Below are 20731 nucleotides of genomic sequence, written 5' to 3'. Positions count from 1 at the left end.
GATAGGATTAAAATGCAATCCTAGGATAAATTTCCAATTAGTAATAATCCCTTATTAGGCAGGAATGTGCAATCACCTGCTTGTTCAATGGATATGTTTTTTTTTTTTTTTTTTTAAATGCTTGACAAAATATATTTCCTCGTATTTGTTTATTTATTTTGTAAATCAAAGAAAACATATTTCAACATGACAAATGAACAGAGATGAAGTATAAGTACATATTTTTAAGAATTTGAAATTAGTAATGCAATGTATTAATTTGGAAATGCCCCATTACCAGCTGCATTGACAAGCCTTGCTTTATACAGAGATTGTGCACATCAAAGAAAACATCAGCTCTTTGTGAAACAGAAAATACATTAAGTACATACAGTCACACAGTTAACAAAAACAGGGATCATATCATTCAAACCTTGATGCAATCGACTAACAATGTAGCATTTATTTATAGTATTGGCAATAGACCTTAGTCTAATGCAGTTGAAAGTTGTGTGTTAAAATTATATTAAATACAGTACTAGGCATGTGTATTGGCAGAGCTTGTGATAAACAGCATTAGCTCAGAAGTTTAGTCATGTAATCAAGAAAGGCACCTGTTTGTGAAAGCATAACATTCTGTAGCTCTCACTGTTAAAGTGTCACAGAACACCCTGCAGTTTGCATAATGCCTTACATTGTCGTACCTGTGTCTTGTGTTGTCAGTATCGTATCATATCTACTTTCAACATAAACACTTCTTTTATTCACACATCTGGGTCACAGATCAGCTAGACATATATACATTTCTTCAAGGAGAATTTATTTTATAGTGTATTTATAGTGCTCTGGTTGAAATGTGTGGCTAGTGAGGGAACATAAAACAAAACAACTTTGCAGTATGGTGCCTGATCTGGATATATTATAGAAGATAGATTACCAGCAGATTCCTGAACCCAAATAATACAAATATCAAACCAATCAGGATTACCTTAAAGAATATACATATCATTATGATACAATCAACATGTGAGGGGTTCTGTAACTCTTTCAAACTGTTGCAAACTCAGCCATTACTGTTCATGCTGGTGTATTTATCTGTTATACTATTACTGTATGTATTGCGCTCACTCAGTAATAGCCTAATGTATGTGCATAACTAAATCTGACAACTTAAACTATTTGAATTCTTAGGAGCATTTACTTCCCCTAATTACTACATACAATAAAAAACACTGAGGGTTCCAAGTTTTAGGGAGTTGATCAAAAACTAAGATTAAGATAAAAAAAAAAAAAAAAAAAAAAAGATAAACCATTATAGGTTCTCTATCAAGTCAATTAAAAAACCTGGGAAAAGAAAAGTCTACAGGTATGGTCAAACATTTTGCACCACCCTACAGAATTAAAAAATGCTGCAACACAGTCAAATAAAACCTGCCGAATAATGTTATGCTAACATATTGAATTACATACAGAATTACATACAGCTTTGTAGTTTGCCATATACTTAACATAAAAAATAAGAATTTGACAAATGTGTCATTTCGAAATCTAACATAGGGAAAGAGGAGGAGATGTGATAGCTTTTATTGGAGTAACTAAACAAAAAATAATCACAAGCTTTCAAGACCTCAAAGGTCTCTTCTTCAGTTGAAAGTAGGAGAGATTGATGTTTACAGTCATAATTAATTAATAACATAAACATCTATCTTTCCTACTTTCAACTAAAGAGACCTGTGAGGTCTTGAAAACTTGTGGTTATTTTTTGTTTAGTTAGTCCAATAAAAGGTATCACAACTCCTTCTCTTTGTCTATCATCTCTGGACTAATACTGCTACCATTTCATTTATCAATGAAATCTAACATGAAATACTGTACTATTATTACGGTTACTGGTAGACTTTTGCGATATCATTTTGTAATTTTTTTGATTACTGGATGTTAAATAAAATATCTAAATTATGTTTGTATAGTTTGTTTTTTTAATTATATCTCAATCCTAAAATTCTAAGTGATGCAAAACGTTTGGCCATTGTTGTTCAATTCCCTGTGATGTTCTGTAAAAGCACTACTGTTTTGTAATAATTCTGAGTTTGCATTTAAGTGATACATCATTTTGAAACACAACGGATTCCTTCGTCACAGACAAGTTTATATGTTAAGACAGGGTTGAGTGGAAGCATTTATCTGTCCAGCAGGGTTTGAATGAGAAACTGAACACCTTTGCCTAATGCCCGTTATGATTCCCCGATACCCTACCCCCCTCCCTTCTGGAACGATCACACCACAGCTAAAAATGAGAAAATAGCTGGCATTCCAGGTGATATGTAACCTTCTTCTAAAGCAGGGGTTTTTAACCGGGGGCACTTCTAAGGGTCATAGGGGTCATGGAAATGAAAGTAAAAGAAAATAATGATCTTGAATTGATTTTTTAAACTGTGTTATATATTATCTCTAAACCACTGTGCATAAATATTTCATTTTTGTTTAGCAGCTCAAAAGTTAGTATAGTATGAGCAGATTCCACTCTGATATTAGGGTGGGTGAAGCAGGGGTCTGGTGATTCTGCCTATGGAGAGCCCTCTGTGCTGCTCATTGTATAATTGAATACTACTCAGTGAAGCACAATACTTCTGCCTTTTTGCTCTGGTAAACATAAAGAAAGAAGGATTGATCTTCACTATAAATAAGGTAAGGTTACCTCTTTTAATGGATGTAAAACTGTTAATTTTTGCTGCAAACAAACCGGCTTGTTCGTTCTGGATGAATGACTGTGATATTGTATTTGTGTCTTTATAGCGAATGTTCCACGCTGGTGTCGTGTAATGACTTGTAGAACTAAATAATGTGATTTTAAGGTTCTAATTTGCCAATTGATTATAAAAACTTCTATCCGTCTTCTGTAAGCTGTGTGTTGTTTAAAGTGCTAATGTTACTTTTTTAATTGATGGGGCTATATTTTGCATAGTGACTGCAATCAATTTTATTAGAATGCATGAAAATGCTCTCAGCAGAGGCATACAGAATCAGATAAACAATGTCAATTTACTTTTAGTAAGTCAGCCATTGGGTGGGGATGGTAATAATTATTTTGTGATTGGTGGTTCACCTGTCTAAAACAAGTCACGAGCCGTTGTTATGCCGAGATGGGAGTAAAAGGTAACATGATAAACATTTACAGTGCAGACTATTTTGCCAAATAGAAAACGAATATGTGTGAAGAGATTCCCAAATACTGTCTTTTGATTCTGTGCATCCAAAGACCTATGATTAAAAGTTTTAAGAATTACGGTTTGGCATTCTGTCCTAAACCAGCAGTTTGCCAGTCCCAAACTGTTGTGATATATTTTATATATTAAATAAACAGGAAAAAATAAATGTGTTAATCAGATTATTCTGACTTCTATTGCAACTGTGGTACCATTCAGTAGAGAGAAAATTGTAAAGGGGGGTACTTGAGCTGAAAACTCAAGAAGAATGGGGTACTGTTTTAAAATGGTTGAAAAGAGCAGTGATTGCGTAGACCTGAAGTCTCATAAAACAGCATGCTCTCAGAAGTGAAGTTGATCAGCGCCAGTATTTTTGCGCAGGTCCCGAGAAAGGCTCCTAAATGCGCTTAGAGAAGATGGTGGGGAGCTTTCCGACGGGTGGGGGGTTGTATTTCTCCACACGCATCAGCCGCAGCAGGATGTCTTGCATGTCTTGGGGCCAGTGATACACGTGGGTGTTCTGCAGCCAGGAAGGCACGTGGCTCTGTTGGGGAAGAGACAGACTGGAGTAAGGTCTGAACCTCAGATCTAGACAAACTACTGTACCGTCTTTGTGAGTTGGAGGCGTTTTGAAAATGTCACTAGGGTATTTAATGGGGCATAACCAGGTTTATACAAATCTCATTGTTTAATCCTATCTAGAAAATAACGTGTACTACAATTACACCCCTTCCAGCATGACAGTGTGTTTCTTCTAAACATGTCTATGCATGCCCATCAATTATACCATCAAATATTATGCACTAAGTTTTAGTTGGTTCATTTCATAGACCCTCCTACTATTGATCAGTTAGTGGATACTGAAACAGAGTGCAATGCATTTGCGATCATTGTGTGATCATTTTAAAAAATCACTGCTGAAAAATAGTATATTGTCAGAACATATTCTAGTGTACGTACATTAGAAAAGTTTGGGAATGAGAAAGCCCATCAAGGTTTGTCTGTTAGCACACCATTTGCCCATACTAACTGGGACTGATTTAAATGTTCCCAGTGTGTTTAAGATACTACTTTAATTAGCAGGCTATTCTATGAATTTATAATTCTGTGTAAAAAAAAGTGTTTTCTTCTGTTTTAAACAGTAGTGATGCAAATGGATTTGATCAGGTTGACAATTTGTATATTATTACAACAGAACATCATCAGTAACTCTGAAACATACCCTCTTTGCTCCAGGGAAGAGAACAGGAATGAAGCGGAAATTTTTACTGCCATTCTGGATGTACTCATTTTGTAGCTAAAAAAAAGAAAAAGACAACATACAGGTTGGAGAATGTTCTATATAAACTAATTTGAAAAAGCAGTCCGCGGAGTGTGTGGTACAGTGAATATGAATAGTTAGCTGTACAGTATTCACTAATACCACCCTAAAACCTGGATGGGTAAATCCATAGCTGTTTACATTGTGTATGCCTTATGGCAATAAACGACAATGAGGAGATACATGATATCATAGATATCTGAAATGGCTTTGGTTCAAAATTGGTGGGGAAGTATGAAAACAGTGTGGCTTAAGCACGATTCACATGGGACTACAAATGAGGAGTTCTCAGAGTTGGTCAAAAGCAGAGGACATCAAGTAACCTACCAGATCATTTTGGAAAGTTGGTAAATTCCACATGAAATGCGATGTTGTGGCCAGAGAGAGCTCTTTTGTGCATGCTTTGTAAACAATGAACTAGATGTAAACAACTTGTGCAAGATGGAGGAAGCGTTTTACTGAACTGTAGAATCTCAGGACAGATCGTATCAATTTTAATATTCTATGATGGTTTATTGTAAAGGCTGGTATTGCTTTGAGGCGAATACCGCGGAAATGCTTATATTAATTCTAACATAACACTGGCATGGTTGACTAAAGACATAGGACATCCGGACTGAAATTTTAAAAAGCTCCCGATGTCCAAAAGGACCTCTGAGATTACCTGGGATAAAATGAAATGGACGATTTGCACGGGACTAAATTTCACTGATGTCAGTACAAATTTAAAGGCCACCTGTCCTGTTTATGTGGTGATTTTTAGTCCTGTGTGCATCGGGCTTAACGATATTTTGTACTGTAGGGATTTTCCACTAATGTGCATGTAGCAACATATTGTACCAAACAAACATCTGTCTCAGTTACATTTCATCATCCCACAAATTAGAGACCTGATATTAGGAACCGTAAAAATGCCCTTACAACTGGATGAGTGAGAAAAATATCCCAGCTACTGGGGAAATTCATACCCTTGGTGAGCGGGGGGCAGTATAATGTTTTAATTTCGCTGGTGCCAAATATATTATACAATATATAACAATTTATTGTTAAAATAGTGCCATTGTTCCTTCAGTGTGGGTATGAGCACATTACAGGTTTCACTTACTAATACAGTAAGCTTCAAAACAACATGTCACACTAAATAGGGTGCTTTCTGAATACCAGCACCACTGTTTTGGAATACTTAAGTGATGTTTTTGAATAGGGGCAAATTCCAATTATGATGAAATGATAGTAGTTATAGTAGTTGTTATTGTCATGCTTTACATTGTACTACATGTAGTGCTATTCAGTAAGAGGTATGGGAATATTACAGAAGATACATAGGTACATATTATGGGAAACACAACATTAAAATAGAGCCTGTAATTCAAGATATGGGGGAGCATGGAAGCAACTGGTGACACAATGGGGATGTGTGATAGCAGAATTAAAAAAAATGTCCTACCTGTTTGTAGATGTAAACTGTATGCAAGGCACTCTCGTCATTCTTTATACTGCTATACTGACATGGTTTGACAGTTTCATAATACTTGGGGCTGATTACTATAATAATCAAGTAGTCTTTCTGCAAACGAAAACAGAAAGAGTGTGTCACACTGTTAGTCAGTTCAAGCTGCTTGCAGTCGTCATAGACAATCAAAACATGTATGTAATAATTTCCAACAATTTGCAACATAGTCTCAAATAATTAACTGTTAAAAGAGAATCATTAACTTGAACTGACTTACGGAGTGACATTGAGAAAGTTTCACACTGACAAACATGTACAGTAAAACCTTGATTACCTGAACCCCATTATCCAGACACTTCTGTTATTGAGCTTCCCTATTTCATAGAAATGTGTTATTCAGCCCTGGCATTTACAGTTCAGTGAGGTGAAAGGGTTGTATTAATATTATTTTTAGTAGAAAATCATGTAAACAGTTTCACAGTTGTCATTGTATTTTCCAAACAATGTGATTACCTGTACACCACCAGGTCCAAATTAGTTTAATTACTGAATGCAGTACACAACCATCCACCCATCCATCCATCCATTATCATTAACCGCTCAATCCTTTACAGGGTCGCGGTGAGCCGCACCCAAATCCTGTAGACACAGTGGGCAAATGGAACTACACCCTGGATGGGACGCCAGTTCATCGCAGGGCACCACACACACACACAGAGGGCAATTTAGAGTCACCAATGAAACTGAACAGCATGTCTTTGGACTGTGGGAGGAAAACAGAGTACCCAGAGAAAAGCCACATGAACATGGGGAGAACATGCAAACTCCAAGAAGACAGACCCCTAGGTCAGATTTGAACCTAGGATCCAGGCAGCAGCACTAACCACCACGCCATCATGCCTCCCCGCAGTAATTAATTAATGTATCTCAGTATTAGGGATGGGCACATGTAATCGTTTATTTAATAGTCGATTAGAAAATTGTTAATCGTTTAGAAAATTATTACTCTTATAAATCAATCTTGTCTTGTATTGCAACAAATATAAATGGTTTGAACAGACCCATTAACCATGATAAGCCTGCCGCTGCAGCCCAAAGTATAACTATAAATAAATATTAAATGAACCATTATTTCTTTCTATGGCTCTAAATAACAAAATAGAAATATTTTACAAAAAAAAAGGTGTTGTCGGCAATCATGGTTAATTATTTATAATAAACTTTTCAAAAATTCTGATTTGAAAAAAATGTAATTAAAAAAGTATTGTTTAAGGACATTTTACAAAAGTAGACACTACAATGAAAGACAGAGCTACATGGACATCATAGGGACAATAATAGCCACCTATGAGACAAGCATGTATCCACCTACTTGCAGAGAGAGGCCCAGCTGCAACCCTAGGTCTCTGTTGACTGTGAGACTGAGAGTACGCAACAAACCATTGACAGAGATACACTGGGGTCCATTTAACTGATCTAAACAATGGCAGAACTAAATACTTCATAGAGTTAGTTTTTTTTATTTTTTTATTTTCTCAGACAGATTCAAATCTTTTGAACTTCCCTTACCTCACTGATGTATTTTTCCATGAAGTCAATTTTGCTTATGCTTCTATACTGCTGTTCAAACTGGTCAATCTGAAAAAAAAAATCCAATGTAATAAAATAACAGGCAGCTTAGTTTATAATGTTAAACAAGCAGCTGTAACTGTAGGTACAAGAACGACCCCCAGGAACATACCGATAGACTGCACCCTGTTATCACGGTCTGGGCTTGGAATTCTGAACCCTTCTACTGTTAACATTCCTAATATCTATTACCGCACACAGAATCTGATTGCGCTAATAATCAGAGCTTCCATTCTCTTCACCTCTCCTCTCTTTTATGACAATATAGAAGAACAAGTAATTTGTCAGTTAACTACTCATTATGGGCATTTAATTTTTGAATCTTGAAACAAATAAGACATAACCAAAAATGCATGACATCATTAGCATTTCAAACCTCAGTGGCTTTCACAAATCAACACATACAATAAAACTATTACTTACAGAAACAAACACTGAAAGCCACTGACCACAATGACAAATAAAATACTGAAAGCTCCCTTACATGTGTGTCGAATCCATTCCCTCTCAGCAAAGAGACAAAGTTTAAGATTTCGCGAACGTGCATGTCACTGTCTGCTTCATATGTGACAAAGACCTTCCCTGAAAAAAATAGGAACAACAAAGAGGTCAGTATACTACACCTAATGCATATCTTGATGCATCTATGTATTATCTTCTTAATACCTTAACTTGCTGAACATATCTATTCATTTGACTGTAACTAAAATACCAGCAGTTCAGTTGTATTTGTCATCCATTGCTGATAATGCCAACTGTTCAAACCTGGATTGAGTCTTATTTGAAAACCAACAAACACAACATGTGGAAACCCTTATTAGGTGTGTGCTGATAATCACTAATAGTTAAGCACACCCCTAACCCTCATATTATCTCACCTATCAGCAAAGCATCATCTGCTGTATTATAAATCGCATATCAGAAATCAACCAATAATCGTAAGGTGTTTGTCAAAATTCCAGTACATTATTCACTATGTATACTGTTGATGTTATCCCATGCATAGAAAATACAGCATTGTTCTTAAGTTAAACACATTTCTCACAGTTTGAGGAGCCAGCTCTAACTTTGCTATCCTCTCATACAAACTGCACAGGATGGCATCTCTTAAAGCAATAACACTATACACCCAACTTATATCTGATCCATAAAACAAAAGCCTGTAATGTTTGTCTGAAACAAAAAGAACAAAAAGGAGAACACATTTACTCTTGCATGTTTTGCTTTATACTTCTCCTTTTTTGCCTCTCCCTCACAGCGGTAGCACGGTAGCAACAATGGTGCGTTTCAGTAGTTGTTGATTCGCTTTCAAGAACCGATGGGAAGCCCCGCCACACCTAGAGAATACTTTCCATGTTCTTACTTATAATACTATTTTTTTTTATTTTTTAGGGGGGTTATTAATTGGGAGAATCATATTACCAAAGTCACAGTTGTAATTGAATTTTCTGTTTCAATTAAAATATCTGAAGAAAACAAAGTAATGGGATGCAATGCACTGTCACACCTTTCATATACTTTCCATGCGTTTACGTCAGTCTGCTTGTTTCTAAAGTACAAAACTAGAACACACCATGGGCCTTATGACAATGATTAAAAACAAACAAACAACAAAACCATTTTAATGCCATGAAAGTGTCAAGAAACAACTTGAAGTCGCAGATAGTGAATAATTCCTTGCTAGTATTATACTGTTAGAATGGTTTTATTCCTTTTATAAAAAAAGTTACTTTTACCTTTAAAAGTCTTAGGAGCGAATCAAAAATAATTATCCTCGTTCTTGCAAACCTCAGATTAATTCCTGGCCAAAGGCATCAAAACCAATGTTGTGTAAAACAAATGTGCTAATAAGGATTTGTGTCCCTTTACTGTCATTAATATTTTGTCTTTTAGCAAATCTTTTTTGAGAAATACAATGATCTAAACAGAAGAAGTGGACCTAATGTACAGTGTTTAGTGTTATGAGAGACATAAAAAAGACTAAAAAATATAGCTAATCAATTACATGTGATAGCTGGTTTCCATGACACTGTGACATCAGGCTGGCATGGCACTCCCACACTTTACTTACCGGGACACATTGTCCTCGCGATATTTTTTAATTTCAATGCTTTACCGCACCTTATCGACATCCTTTCGCGTTTTATACTGGCACGGTGTTGCTGTGCTGCGAGCATGTAATGTTTTTGTGCTTTAGTTCATTTTCGTAACTGTGAAAGTCATTTTTTTGGCGCCAACCTTTAGCACGGTGCTATCTATGTGCTCTGTACAGTACCAGCACTGGCAGAGAATGCAAATAAAATCTGTTGAAAAAAGATTAGTCACTGCATGAGGCCTGACTACAGCTGCACACTGATGTATTTGTTCCGTCATAGCTGTTTTTAGAAACAAAACAATAACTGCAATCAACCGTCACCTTCCTACATGTTTACATATTTCAATAAAACAGAACATTCTGGAGTTAGGAAAGAGGAAGCAGTGTACTGACACAACCCAACATTGAGAAATCCAGCCTCAGACAGGCAAATTACAAACAACACTTACTCTGTTCCAGAGGGAGAGGCATGCTGTACATGCCATTTGTTTTGGAGGGTTCTGTTGTGGTGTGTGCTCTACAAAAAAAACACAACAGTAAATACTATAATTTTTTTTTTCAACAGCAATGTGTTCTCCATGTAATGATTTTTAATCAAATCAATCTACACTAGGACTATTGGGAGGATTACAGCTAGCTTTTTCACACCACAATAGTTTACATAGTTGTCTAGGTATCAAACTCATGATTGGGTTGATTATATAACCAAACCACTGTGTAATGGGTCAGAAACATTGTAGAAAATGTAATGTTGCTAGGTTAGCAGTCTGCAACTGTTATGAATTGGATTCTTCTTGTTTTCAAATACATACAAATTAACCCTAACCCTTATCTTTACACATGTGTAACATATGCCTATGATAGTATTTACATTTGGTAAATGAAATCTACAAACAGCTAACTATCCCATTCTCTCTCTCTCTCTCGCTCTCTCTCTCTCTCTCTCTCTCTCTCTCTCTCTCTCTCTCTCTCTCTCTCTCTATATATATATATATATATATATATATATATATATATATATATATATATATATATATATATATATATATATACATTATATATACATCGTTGTGAATTGTATACGTAATCTGGCATTATGTTAGAGCACTGCATTGGTTGATTTCTGCAAGGTTTCTCATGCTTAAATGTGATGCTATCGGAGTCCATAGTGTATGTAAGTGTAAATAAACTGTAATCCTTTGTTTATATGCTCCTGAACACCCCCCCCCCCCCCCCCCCGCCAAAGAAACAAGGAACCGTGTGCCTTGTACCAGAGAAACACTAATAAAGTAATCATACCTGAAACATCAAATACATTCATTCATTGTTTTTCTAGCAATAACGAAAATACAATGTGACTGAATGGTTGAAGGAGTATGACAGAGAATGGAGGCATCTCCCCTGATCTCAATCCAACTGACCATGTTTTGACACATTCGTCATCAAGACCTTCTGCCTACCTTTGCTCCGGTTGCATGAAATATTAAAACACTAAGGAGTAGATGTACTAAGATGATCCAGTCGCAGCGCAAACATACTGCAATTTGCATTTTCGTTGCGAGAATTCTAAGAGTATACACTTTGTCGCATGTACTGAGAGACAATATGTTAATGAAAAGAGCCGCAATACACAAATTTAAATATGTGTTGCAGGAATGCCCATAATTACATATTCATCTATGGTTGAACCGCACAGAAAAACTGCCACCGCAAAGCATTCCCTAAAAAGTCGCTAACTGAACTGTACATTTCACCCTAGTCTTCCGACTTGTTTGCAACTGCTTTGCAAATATTGCGACAGGAGCAACACTTTAGTACATCTACCCATAAATGGATTACCATCTCTCGAGACACATTCCAGAACCTTGTGGAGTCTATGCCACATCGTGTTAAGGCTGTGATCAGGGCAAATGGTGGTAGGTATATATCCTAATAAAGTGTCCAGACAGTGTATATCTAAATGATATTAAAATAAACCTCCAACCTTCTCCCCATTTGACCCTGGCTTCTACCAATCCAACACCAGGCCAGTTACAAAGTAAACAGCAAAGTCATACCTCTGAGTGGTGCCAGTTCCAGGAGGTCTGCAGCAAGGGGCACCTGTTCAAAATGACAGCATTGAAGTTCAATCAATCATCATAACAGGGGCTGGATTTATCAAGGTCTTAACTGCAAAGTTTAAATTTCAATGTTTTTTGTGATAGTAAAAAAATACTGTTATGACCTTATTTGCAATGGCAAATATTCCTTGCAATTACAAGAAAGAGTGATTTAAATTGTTCTGGGTAAGTTTCAATTACTCTCTTTGCACTTGCACTTGTTATAAATTCGACTCATAGTACTGTACATGAGTGAAGAAAAATCTAGTGAAGACAGGTATCTGTTCCTCCAACAAAATTCAGGAAATATCTTGCCATAAATCACTTTTCAAAAGAATTCAGAGTGATTCAACACCCAAGAAAAATAATTTGATCTGATCTTGCGATTCATTGGATCCAAAAGCAAAACACATTCACCCATGTAGGTTTATGCCTTGCTGCATCATTGGGGGACTAACAGAGCTAACAAAAAAATGTACCTAACAATTTGTAGATCTCACCTTTCCTATATGAAAGATGCACACATTATGATAAAAGCGTCATTTTATTTATTTTTTTTAAAAAAGGCAGCACCTCCTGCTCTGAAGGAATGCAGTTAATATTGAAAATACTTTCTGATTGTGATTCTTCTTGACTATTTTTTTAATTCATATTTTTCTAGTAAAATAAACTAAAAACATTCTAACTGTTTGCTACTGCATTTATTACATTAACAAGAACTCTTACTGGCTTCCAAGTTCAAATCATTGCTTTTCCTTTGACTGACGAGTTTGCAATGTTTGGCAATCAATACAATCAAATTCTCTTCAATATCATATGAGCACAATTCATATAGGAAAGTGAGACCTACGAAACGATGGCAATACAAATTAGATATGACTCACTGGAATTAAAAGTGGTTGTCCAATATTATCAGCAAATACAGCAAGAGCTTAGAGCGTGTTCCTATTCAATTATGAAATCTGAAGCTTGCCCAACATTTTCAAAATAAAATGGAATTACTCAATGTGAAAACATACCCTTTTGAAAGGTTTACCGTTTCCTACTTTCCTACAAAGGTTTACCGATTCAGCTAATGCTGATACCCTAAACCTTTGTTAAGAAAATGCAGCATATGAAGTGAAAAGCTGAAGCTGGCCATTTTTTTGTTAAAAAGAAAGAGGTCGAGTCTGTCCAAGTTAGAAAATCTAAATAATAAGCAGCCAACTGGGTGAAGCTGCAAAAACAAGTGACAGGGTTACAACGACATGGGCAACATCATCTGACAACAACTTGGTGACAAAAACAAAAACGACCTGAATTCAAAACCTGTATTAGAGACATTGGTTTTGTTTGTTTGATTACATTGATCGAATTCAAGTATGTGGCATTATTCAGAATCATATGTAAAAATGTAGTAACTATAATAGACCAGCACACTAACTGTGAATTTTTTTTTTTTATGGGACTGTATGAGGTTCTTTTGGCTTTTCTATTATTGTATTTATTTGAATGAATTGCATGTATTGGTATAGCAAGGGAAATACAGGAAAACAAATCAAGATACAATTTTAATGGAACAATGAATAGCATTTTCATTTAATCTAAAGTGGTAATGTATACCATTTGCCATTCAAACTATTACCCATGCTATACACTAGTATGTTTTACTGATAAACACATTTCATCAGAAAGGGACTTGGTAGGCCCAGAAACATTTTAAACATACACAGTGAGAGATATACTGGAGCTTGTTGACCCTCCGTGGCCTTTTAGACTCTCTACTCCCCCATACTGTGTGTGAATGAAAAGTGTGCTAACAGGATCTTTTTCCTTTTAACCAAAAGTAATTATCATGAACTAATAAAAGTGACATTTCTGGTGTGTACAATACTGTTTCAGGAAGGTATGTAAACATTTCATGTTTATTAAAATGGTCCTCATTTTTGCCTCCTATGCCTCCACTGCCTGTCTCCCCCTCCCAGCACAAACAATGTATGATTTCAGAAAATGCTGATAATTTTTGGTCAGCTATTTAGCTTTATGCAATTCAACTAAAAATCAATTTAGATACCTTGATTTTGTTCCTATTTAACTGACACCCTTTACACATTTTGTTCATCTTTGTGTGTGCAATATATTTTCTTCTCTGAAGGTACAATGCTATTGAGAATCAACTGCTGCTGCACCCTGTCAGCTCCTTTCATGCTTTCAGTTACTGGTAAATTCTGCTGTGTTTTAACTAAAGCAAAATGCAGTAAAACAAGTTAGTCAAACCATCCCTTTGGGAGAATTCAGTGTCAGAGCCCTACCTTACACTTCAAGACATTCTGGGCAGGATAAAAAATAAAAAAAGGATCAAACTTGTGGTATAGTAACGAAAGCTTTAGTAGCAAGTGATTTTCAAACAAAATGTGTTAATTAAATCAATCCGTCAATGCTTTGAATTTGAGTCGACAAGGTCATTAATGAGCGCACTTCTTGCTAAAAAACTTAATTGTCACAGGTCACGTAGAACACTTCCTGTCAAAGACTAAATAAGGAGAACTTGTTAATGCATGTTAACGAGATCCAAAAAAGTGCATAATAATTTGCTTATATGAAAACTACTAGCATACAACGAGACGGCTGTCTCACCTGCAAGCAGTAGCCAAATGGAAATGACATAAAAGATAATGGGAATATCTATTTTGTGTATAATTTGTAAAGTGCATTTTGTCATGCAGAATGTACATTTATTTAGATAAATTCACATATACAATGTGGTTTACAATTATCTGTAGTGTAAAAATCGGACGGCACAGATTTAAAAAAATAAATAACTTTATTTTTTGGACGGGGGTAAGCCATCTATGTATATTGGTTGGAATTTATTTTCTTATGTTGACATCTACTTTTATATATGTATTTTATTATGTACGATTGCAGGCTATAAATAAATATGTTTGATGTGCTATTTGCGTTTGTAGTTGTTAGTCATTATACGTGTATACTATACTGTATACCATGTATGTAACACTTCATTATACATTAAGCTTCTAAAATTACGATCGAACTCCCCCAACCCAATACACAATTTGCTGATAGTTAATTGTTCAGTGAATTCCTCTAAGCATGCATTTTTTCTGGTACTGTTTGTTTGCCTCTGTGATACATAAACTCAACATGAATAGAAATAGCCACTGTTGGAAAACATGGATCGAGAATTGATTAGCAGTTTGCTACGCATGTGGACTGGCAGAGCTATACTGGTGTTCTTTTCTGAAAAGAGACTAATATTGCAGATAGCAGGCTGTTTGGTTCAAATTGCATGTACTGCTAACCATTGATAGAGACGTTGCGTCTACAAGCTCTTGCCCAACATTGACTGCAAGCTAACGAGATAACAATGCTGTGGACTACAATTAGCACAGGCTCTAAAGACTTCAGAGAGATCGAAAGAGATAATGCCACTAGGATCAAAGGGGGTCGCAAGAAGATAACAAAAGGCAGATGTATGGACCTTTTTTCTCCAGGAGTGTGAAGAATGCACTGAGTTCAGAGGTTGTCACAATAGACTACACAGACACACACACACACTCACACAATAAATTAAATTACCTTTGCAACTGGTTAAGTGTCAGAGAAAGGGGAGGTGGACCATCTATACAGAAGGGTATTTAATGTCATGCAAACATTGTAATGATGAGTATTCTGTTTGTCCTGTACCTGGGACCAGACTCCCTGCATATTTCAATAAACCTGGCAACTGATTGAAGAAAAGGACTCTGTGCATTTTCTTGAATCTACTTAATCACCACCTATTTTTTTAAGTTACTTCAGCCACCGAACAATATTATAAGGAGATGTTACAATATGTGCATACAGATGTGTGAAGGTGAAAGTGTCAGCCGCGGTCTGTTAAATTTCTGTTTCAAGGTGATTTATAGTCTTTCGTTAATTAGAACCCTCCTTTTCCAAGTGCAAATTAACTCTTGACAAATTATGAAAATTAACACGGATTTGCTTTTAAATTCCCATGCAAACAAAATACTAGCAAGAAGCACTGCTCGTTAAGATATTAACATTATTTCGGAAATCATGTTAGCATGATTATTTAATAAAGAGATAGGCATAACAACCACTTGAAAATGCCCAAATCAATGTTACATAAAGTTCTGTTGATTAACACTGGAGTTATTATTTATGAACTTATGAAAATCCAACTTTCTAGAGCTACATTGTGCAATTGTGGGTTATTTCTTTGTAGCAGCTTCACTTGTCCTCTTCTGGTGAAATCTAACTGGGGATGTATATATATATATATATTTATATTATATTATATTATATATATATATATATATATATATATATATATATATATATATATATAGTAACCATGGGTACTAGATGATCTAAAAAAAAAAAAGTTAAACATTACTGTTGTTTATACATTGTGTGATGAAACGTTCGTAATAATAGTGATACGACAGATTATCATAATATGTCTGCACATTATAAGAATCGTTCCTGCTAAGTTCTAAAGTCGGAAAACAACAAGATTTTTGTAAACAACAGCACACTTATAACACTAAAGTGTTGTGGCAGGACAGAAGCACTGTCGGTGTAAAAAGTGGTGGTGGGGGGGGGGGGGGGGGGGTATTGGGTTGGCAGGGAGGGGGTTAAATTCCCTGCAAGTAAGCACATAGGAATGTGGCTGGGGCAATAACTGATTGATGAATGCTTAACGAGGCCCCAGCCACAGGTGTATAAAAAGGGGAATCATAGGTGTTGTTGGAGTTAATGTTGGTGTTGGAGAAGGTGTGTGTTGTGTGCTGTTTGTCCTGTATTCTGTGTGAGTTTTTCTAGACCTTTCTACTTTGTCCACTGCGCCTGTTTATTAATGTGTTTTTGTTTGTGTAGTATTTGTCTAGTTACTAAATAAACATGCGCAACAGTGCTAAAAACCTGCAGCTTTTCCCGTCCGAGTCTCTCTTCCTGTCGGTAACAGCTTGGCCATGACCAGGGTCAAATTAACCTATACACAAATTACGCTATAGCGTAGGGCCCCCATCAGAACTGGGGCCCCTGAGAGGTCGCCATTTGTTTGGGACATTTTACAAAAACTGCATGCGGTCGGACGGGCCCGCACACACAAGACGAGAGGCTTGCTTTCAGTTAATTTTGTTCTTTTATGATGGCTAGGCATTAATCCTGCTAATGTACAATACCAAATGCCCCATGGCCTCTACCTCCTGGGAGAGATGTCTCCCTAGTCCTCCTATGTCAGAGGCATCAGTCTGCAGGATGAAATGTATGAATCAGGTTCAATTTACGCTTTGATGTATTTCAGTTTTATGCCCAATTAAAAAATCTGTCCTGTCTCAAATGTGCACAGCAAGCCCCTTTAAATTTTAGAAACTTTACTTTTTTATTTGGGGGTTGGAATTTCAGAAAAAAAGGCGGAAAATTCAAATGTGAATGTGTACAGCCGTAAAGAACAGTTAAGTCCATAGTGCTTGTTTCTCTTGCTACAAAAAAAAAAAAATCAAATCCAACTAAGCCCAATAGCGTCATTACAAAATGGGCACACAGTTTTCTACAGGTGTGGTGTTATTTTGCGGTACACGTTAAAACGTGGTACATGTTTAGCTCAGAAAACAAGGAAACTCCCACCTGAACGGGGCCCTTAATTACTTTTAATATAATTGTTTTCACAATTCAGCAAATGTGGACAGAAAAGTTATTCCCCTTATTTTTTGCCAAACTACATTGTTTTGTTCTACTGAATGCAATGCGATTATTGGTTAGTTTCAGGAATCTACGAACAGGTTTGGAAAAAAAACAAAAATAAAAAAAACCATTGTAAAAACAAAACTATATATATTATATATATATATCTATATATATATGATATAATATATATATATATATATAGGACCACACACACACACACATACACACACACACACACACACACACTGGGACTGAAGCTTTTTTATGTCTGTGATTGCATCATTTTGTGTTCTGTTCCCACACATGTTTGAATGTTAATTAAAATGATCATTAACAACAGTGAGATTTAACTATTATCACTTGCATGTCATATGGTACAAGGCAATAAAGGCACACACAGTTTATCAAGTCTCAGCAAAGACAAAAGCCTACATAAAGTGTTCAGATAAGTTATCTAATTTAATTCGAAGACGCTTTCTCATTATTACTGATTGGTACTGAAAAAATGTGGAAATTGAAAATAAAGTAAAAGTTAGGAAATATCATCTTACAGTCAACAGTTTAACAGGTTGCTATGATGTAGTGTACAGTGCACTCACACATTTCAAACTTTGCATATGATTCATATCAAATTAGCTTTATACTAGGCTTGTTTGTATCCAAATATCTCATACGGAGCTCAAATCAACCCACGAACACAAATGAGTGAGTCTCAATGGGGTTAACAGACCACAGTGTAGTGTATGAACTGTCCTTAAGAGTGTAGAAAATATAAACCATTTTCGCAGCGCTGTATTGGGGCATAACTGTGGAACTGTGTAAGAACAACATAGGCTATGTAATAAACACAGACAGATGGACACACTGATGACATATCTCAAATTTTTATATGGCAGCTCCACCACAATCAAGGATATATATATATATATATATATATATATATATATATATATATATATATATATATATATATATATATATATATTTTTGTGCAAACTCCATGGCCGAATATGTATTTAAGAGAAATAAAACCGTGCTGTGAAAGAGCGGACAGGAAATGTCAGCTCCAGCAACTTCACTGCTCTGTTCACCCACTCCATATAGAATTGGCTCACAGCTCCCCGCTCAAGCTTTGTCCCAACGCAGGCCGGATTAATCAATATGCCAATTAACACCATTCGCCATAATATGCATAGGGCCCCCACGTCCTTTAATCTGGCCCTGGCCGTGACACGACCCTGTCACAAGTCAATCTGGGACTACAGCCCCAAGTACAATAGGGTGCAGTATACAGTTCCTTTTTTGCAGTTCTTTAATTGCCATTGTAACAGTAACAAAGTTACAAGCCAACAAAATAACAACACTACTTCCATGTGGGAGCAAATGAGTTTGTAAGACGCTAAGTACATTTGCATGGGTCTGAATGTTAAATTAAATAGAGTAGATTAACAATAAGATATAAAAACAAAATCCACAGAGTGGCAAACACAGCTTTACTCTTAACTACCAGCACACAGCCATTTGCTCCTAGGAGGGTTGACATACATTTGCAATAAAATCGCTCCTTTTTTTTTTTAAACCTTCAAAAAATTTGGGATGCTTTACTTATTTTTTTAAAGCTAGAATACCAACCTTTAAGACCAAAAAACAGAAGGAATTTCAAGGAAAAAAAATTATCTAATTATTTACCTTATATTTTAGAAGTAGTTTGTTGTGTTAACCAGATTGTCATATATTTACAAATGAAATACATTTAATAGGAGGTCAGCCATGTAAAAATAATTTAATATTTGTGTGTTTTTGAAGAATCTGAGTGCATTTTAATGCTCAGCCCATGCACGTTAAAAAGCAGTAGCATGTACCTGGGGTCCTGGGGAGATAGTATCCAGGAGGATGAGAAGGCTGCATGCTGAGCTCATCGACAGGATACTGAGGGCAGCATGCAGCGGGTCTGTAGGGGTACGGCTGTACAAAGGGGTTAGCGGTCCCGGTGGGGGGCACGGAATGCAAGGACAAGGGCGGCTCCAGCTGACTAATGCTGAGGCTATAGCTGCCCACAGCAGGAGATGGGGCATGTGGTTGGCTGCTGGTGTAGTCCCGTCTCTGATAGCTCATATAGTGTTCAGAGGGCGGGCAAGAAGCCAGGCTGTTGGGGTTAGCACCGCTGGAGCCACATCCACTGCTGAAGCTGATGCTGGGCCAGGCTCCGGCATGCGTGTCTGGGCAGCTAGAGCACTCGCCAATGGGACTGTGGAAGTGGCTCTGCTGTTGGTAATTGCTGTGGAGATGCTGTGCCACGTTTTGCCGGAAGGGGTTGTAACAGGACTGGGCCCCTGCTACTCCGTGGTGGTTACCATCGGCCATGTGATGCTGACTGTTTATGGGAGACCTGGTCTGGGAGCTGGGGAAGGGCTCAGAGTGTGTGTCAAGGAGAGAGTCACTGCTCGCAGTCTCGTCGTTTTCTTCTGGGTAGTTCCCAGAAGAAGAGAGGCTGGGTGGTGTTTTGTACCTGTTGATAGAAAATCACAGTTAAGGAGTAGGAAGAACTTTTAAGCTCTCTGCATTTACAGTATCACATTTACAGTAAATACCTAACAATACAATGAAATCACATATACTTTTGTTTGTATATCTTAGCAAACTAGATATACTAGTTTCAAATTATATTTAAAAGTGTTGAGGTCCCCAACTAGTTCATTTTATTTATTTATTTGTTTATTTATTTATTTACTTCATGACTCAATGTGCCCTTTTGTCTTTTGCATTTTTTGCATTGAAATCTTGGAATTCCCCACAGCCTGAACTGAGGGAAACCTTGCTTCTTTCAAGTTGAAAAGAAGAATACACTTGCCAAACATTGTATTATTCAAATGTTTTTAAGCTAGATTTTTCTCCTAACTAGTAAACAGTAAATACATAGCACTATAAATATAGGCTATTTTGAGTTACCGACGCCAAACCAACACTTTTCTGTCCCCTAACTGAAAACTTGTTTAGAAACTAGATCTATAGTATCTTTTGTGGTGAAAATAAAGGCCTGAACAAATAAACATGCACAGAGTAACCAATCCCACGAATCAACATAACAAAGCATCCACAGGGGTATCTCTGACCCAACGGAAATGTGAAAAAACTCTGATGTGTATCATTGATATGAGCAGAGGGTAAAACAATGTGAGGGTGAAATGGTTATTTTTTTCATGTGTAATGGAACGTTATTGAAAGAATCATAGAATACAACTGTGTACCAAATAT

The 20731-nt window shown here is 36.4% G+C and overlaps 1 protein-coding gene across 4 annotated transcripts in view; it reads right to left on the bottom strand.

Annotated features, from left to right (window-relative positions):
* Positions 1-3401: 3401 nt before the first annotated feature.
* The window catches only part of traf3ip2l (TRAF3 interacting protein 2-like), a 51321-nt gene continuing 33991 nt past the window's right edge, over positions 3402-20731 (bottom strand). For 3 of the 4 annotated variants that reach the window (XM_041258937.1, XM_041258936.1, XM_041258938.1), the window contains 8 exons: positions 19339-19985; positions 11741-11783; positions 10133-10200; positions 8073-8170; positions 7529-7597; positions 5954-6073; positions 4408-4482; positions 3402-3729 (listed from right to left, as the gene is read on the bottom strand). In XM_041258937.1, the coding sequence (XP_041114871.1) occupies positions 3583-3729; positions 4408-4482; positions 5954-6073; positions 7529-7597; positions 8073-8170; positions 10133-10200; positions 11741-11783; positions 19339-19985 (1267 nt within the window). In that variant the 3' untranslated portion in view covers positions 3402-3582. Of the gene's footprint in view, positions 3730-4407; positions 4483-5953; positions 6074-7528; positions 7598-8072; positions 8171-8254; positions 8317-10132; positions 10201-11740; positions 11784-19338; positions 19986-20731 lie in introns of those variants that run through there. The other variant, XM_041258939.1, reaches the window with a different exon arrangement.

This window comes from Polyodon spathula, chromosome 9 (assembly GCF_017654505.1).
Source record: "Polyodon spathula isolate WHYD16114869_AA chromosome 9, ASM1765450v1, whole genome shotgun sequence".
Taxonomy (NCBI): Eukaryota; Metazoa; Chordata; class Actinopteri; order Acipenseriformes; family Polyodontidae; genus Polyodon; species Polyodon spathula.
Note: the sequence above shows the minus strand (reverse complement) of the source record. Positions and strands in the feature narration are given on the sequence as shown.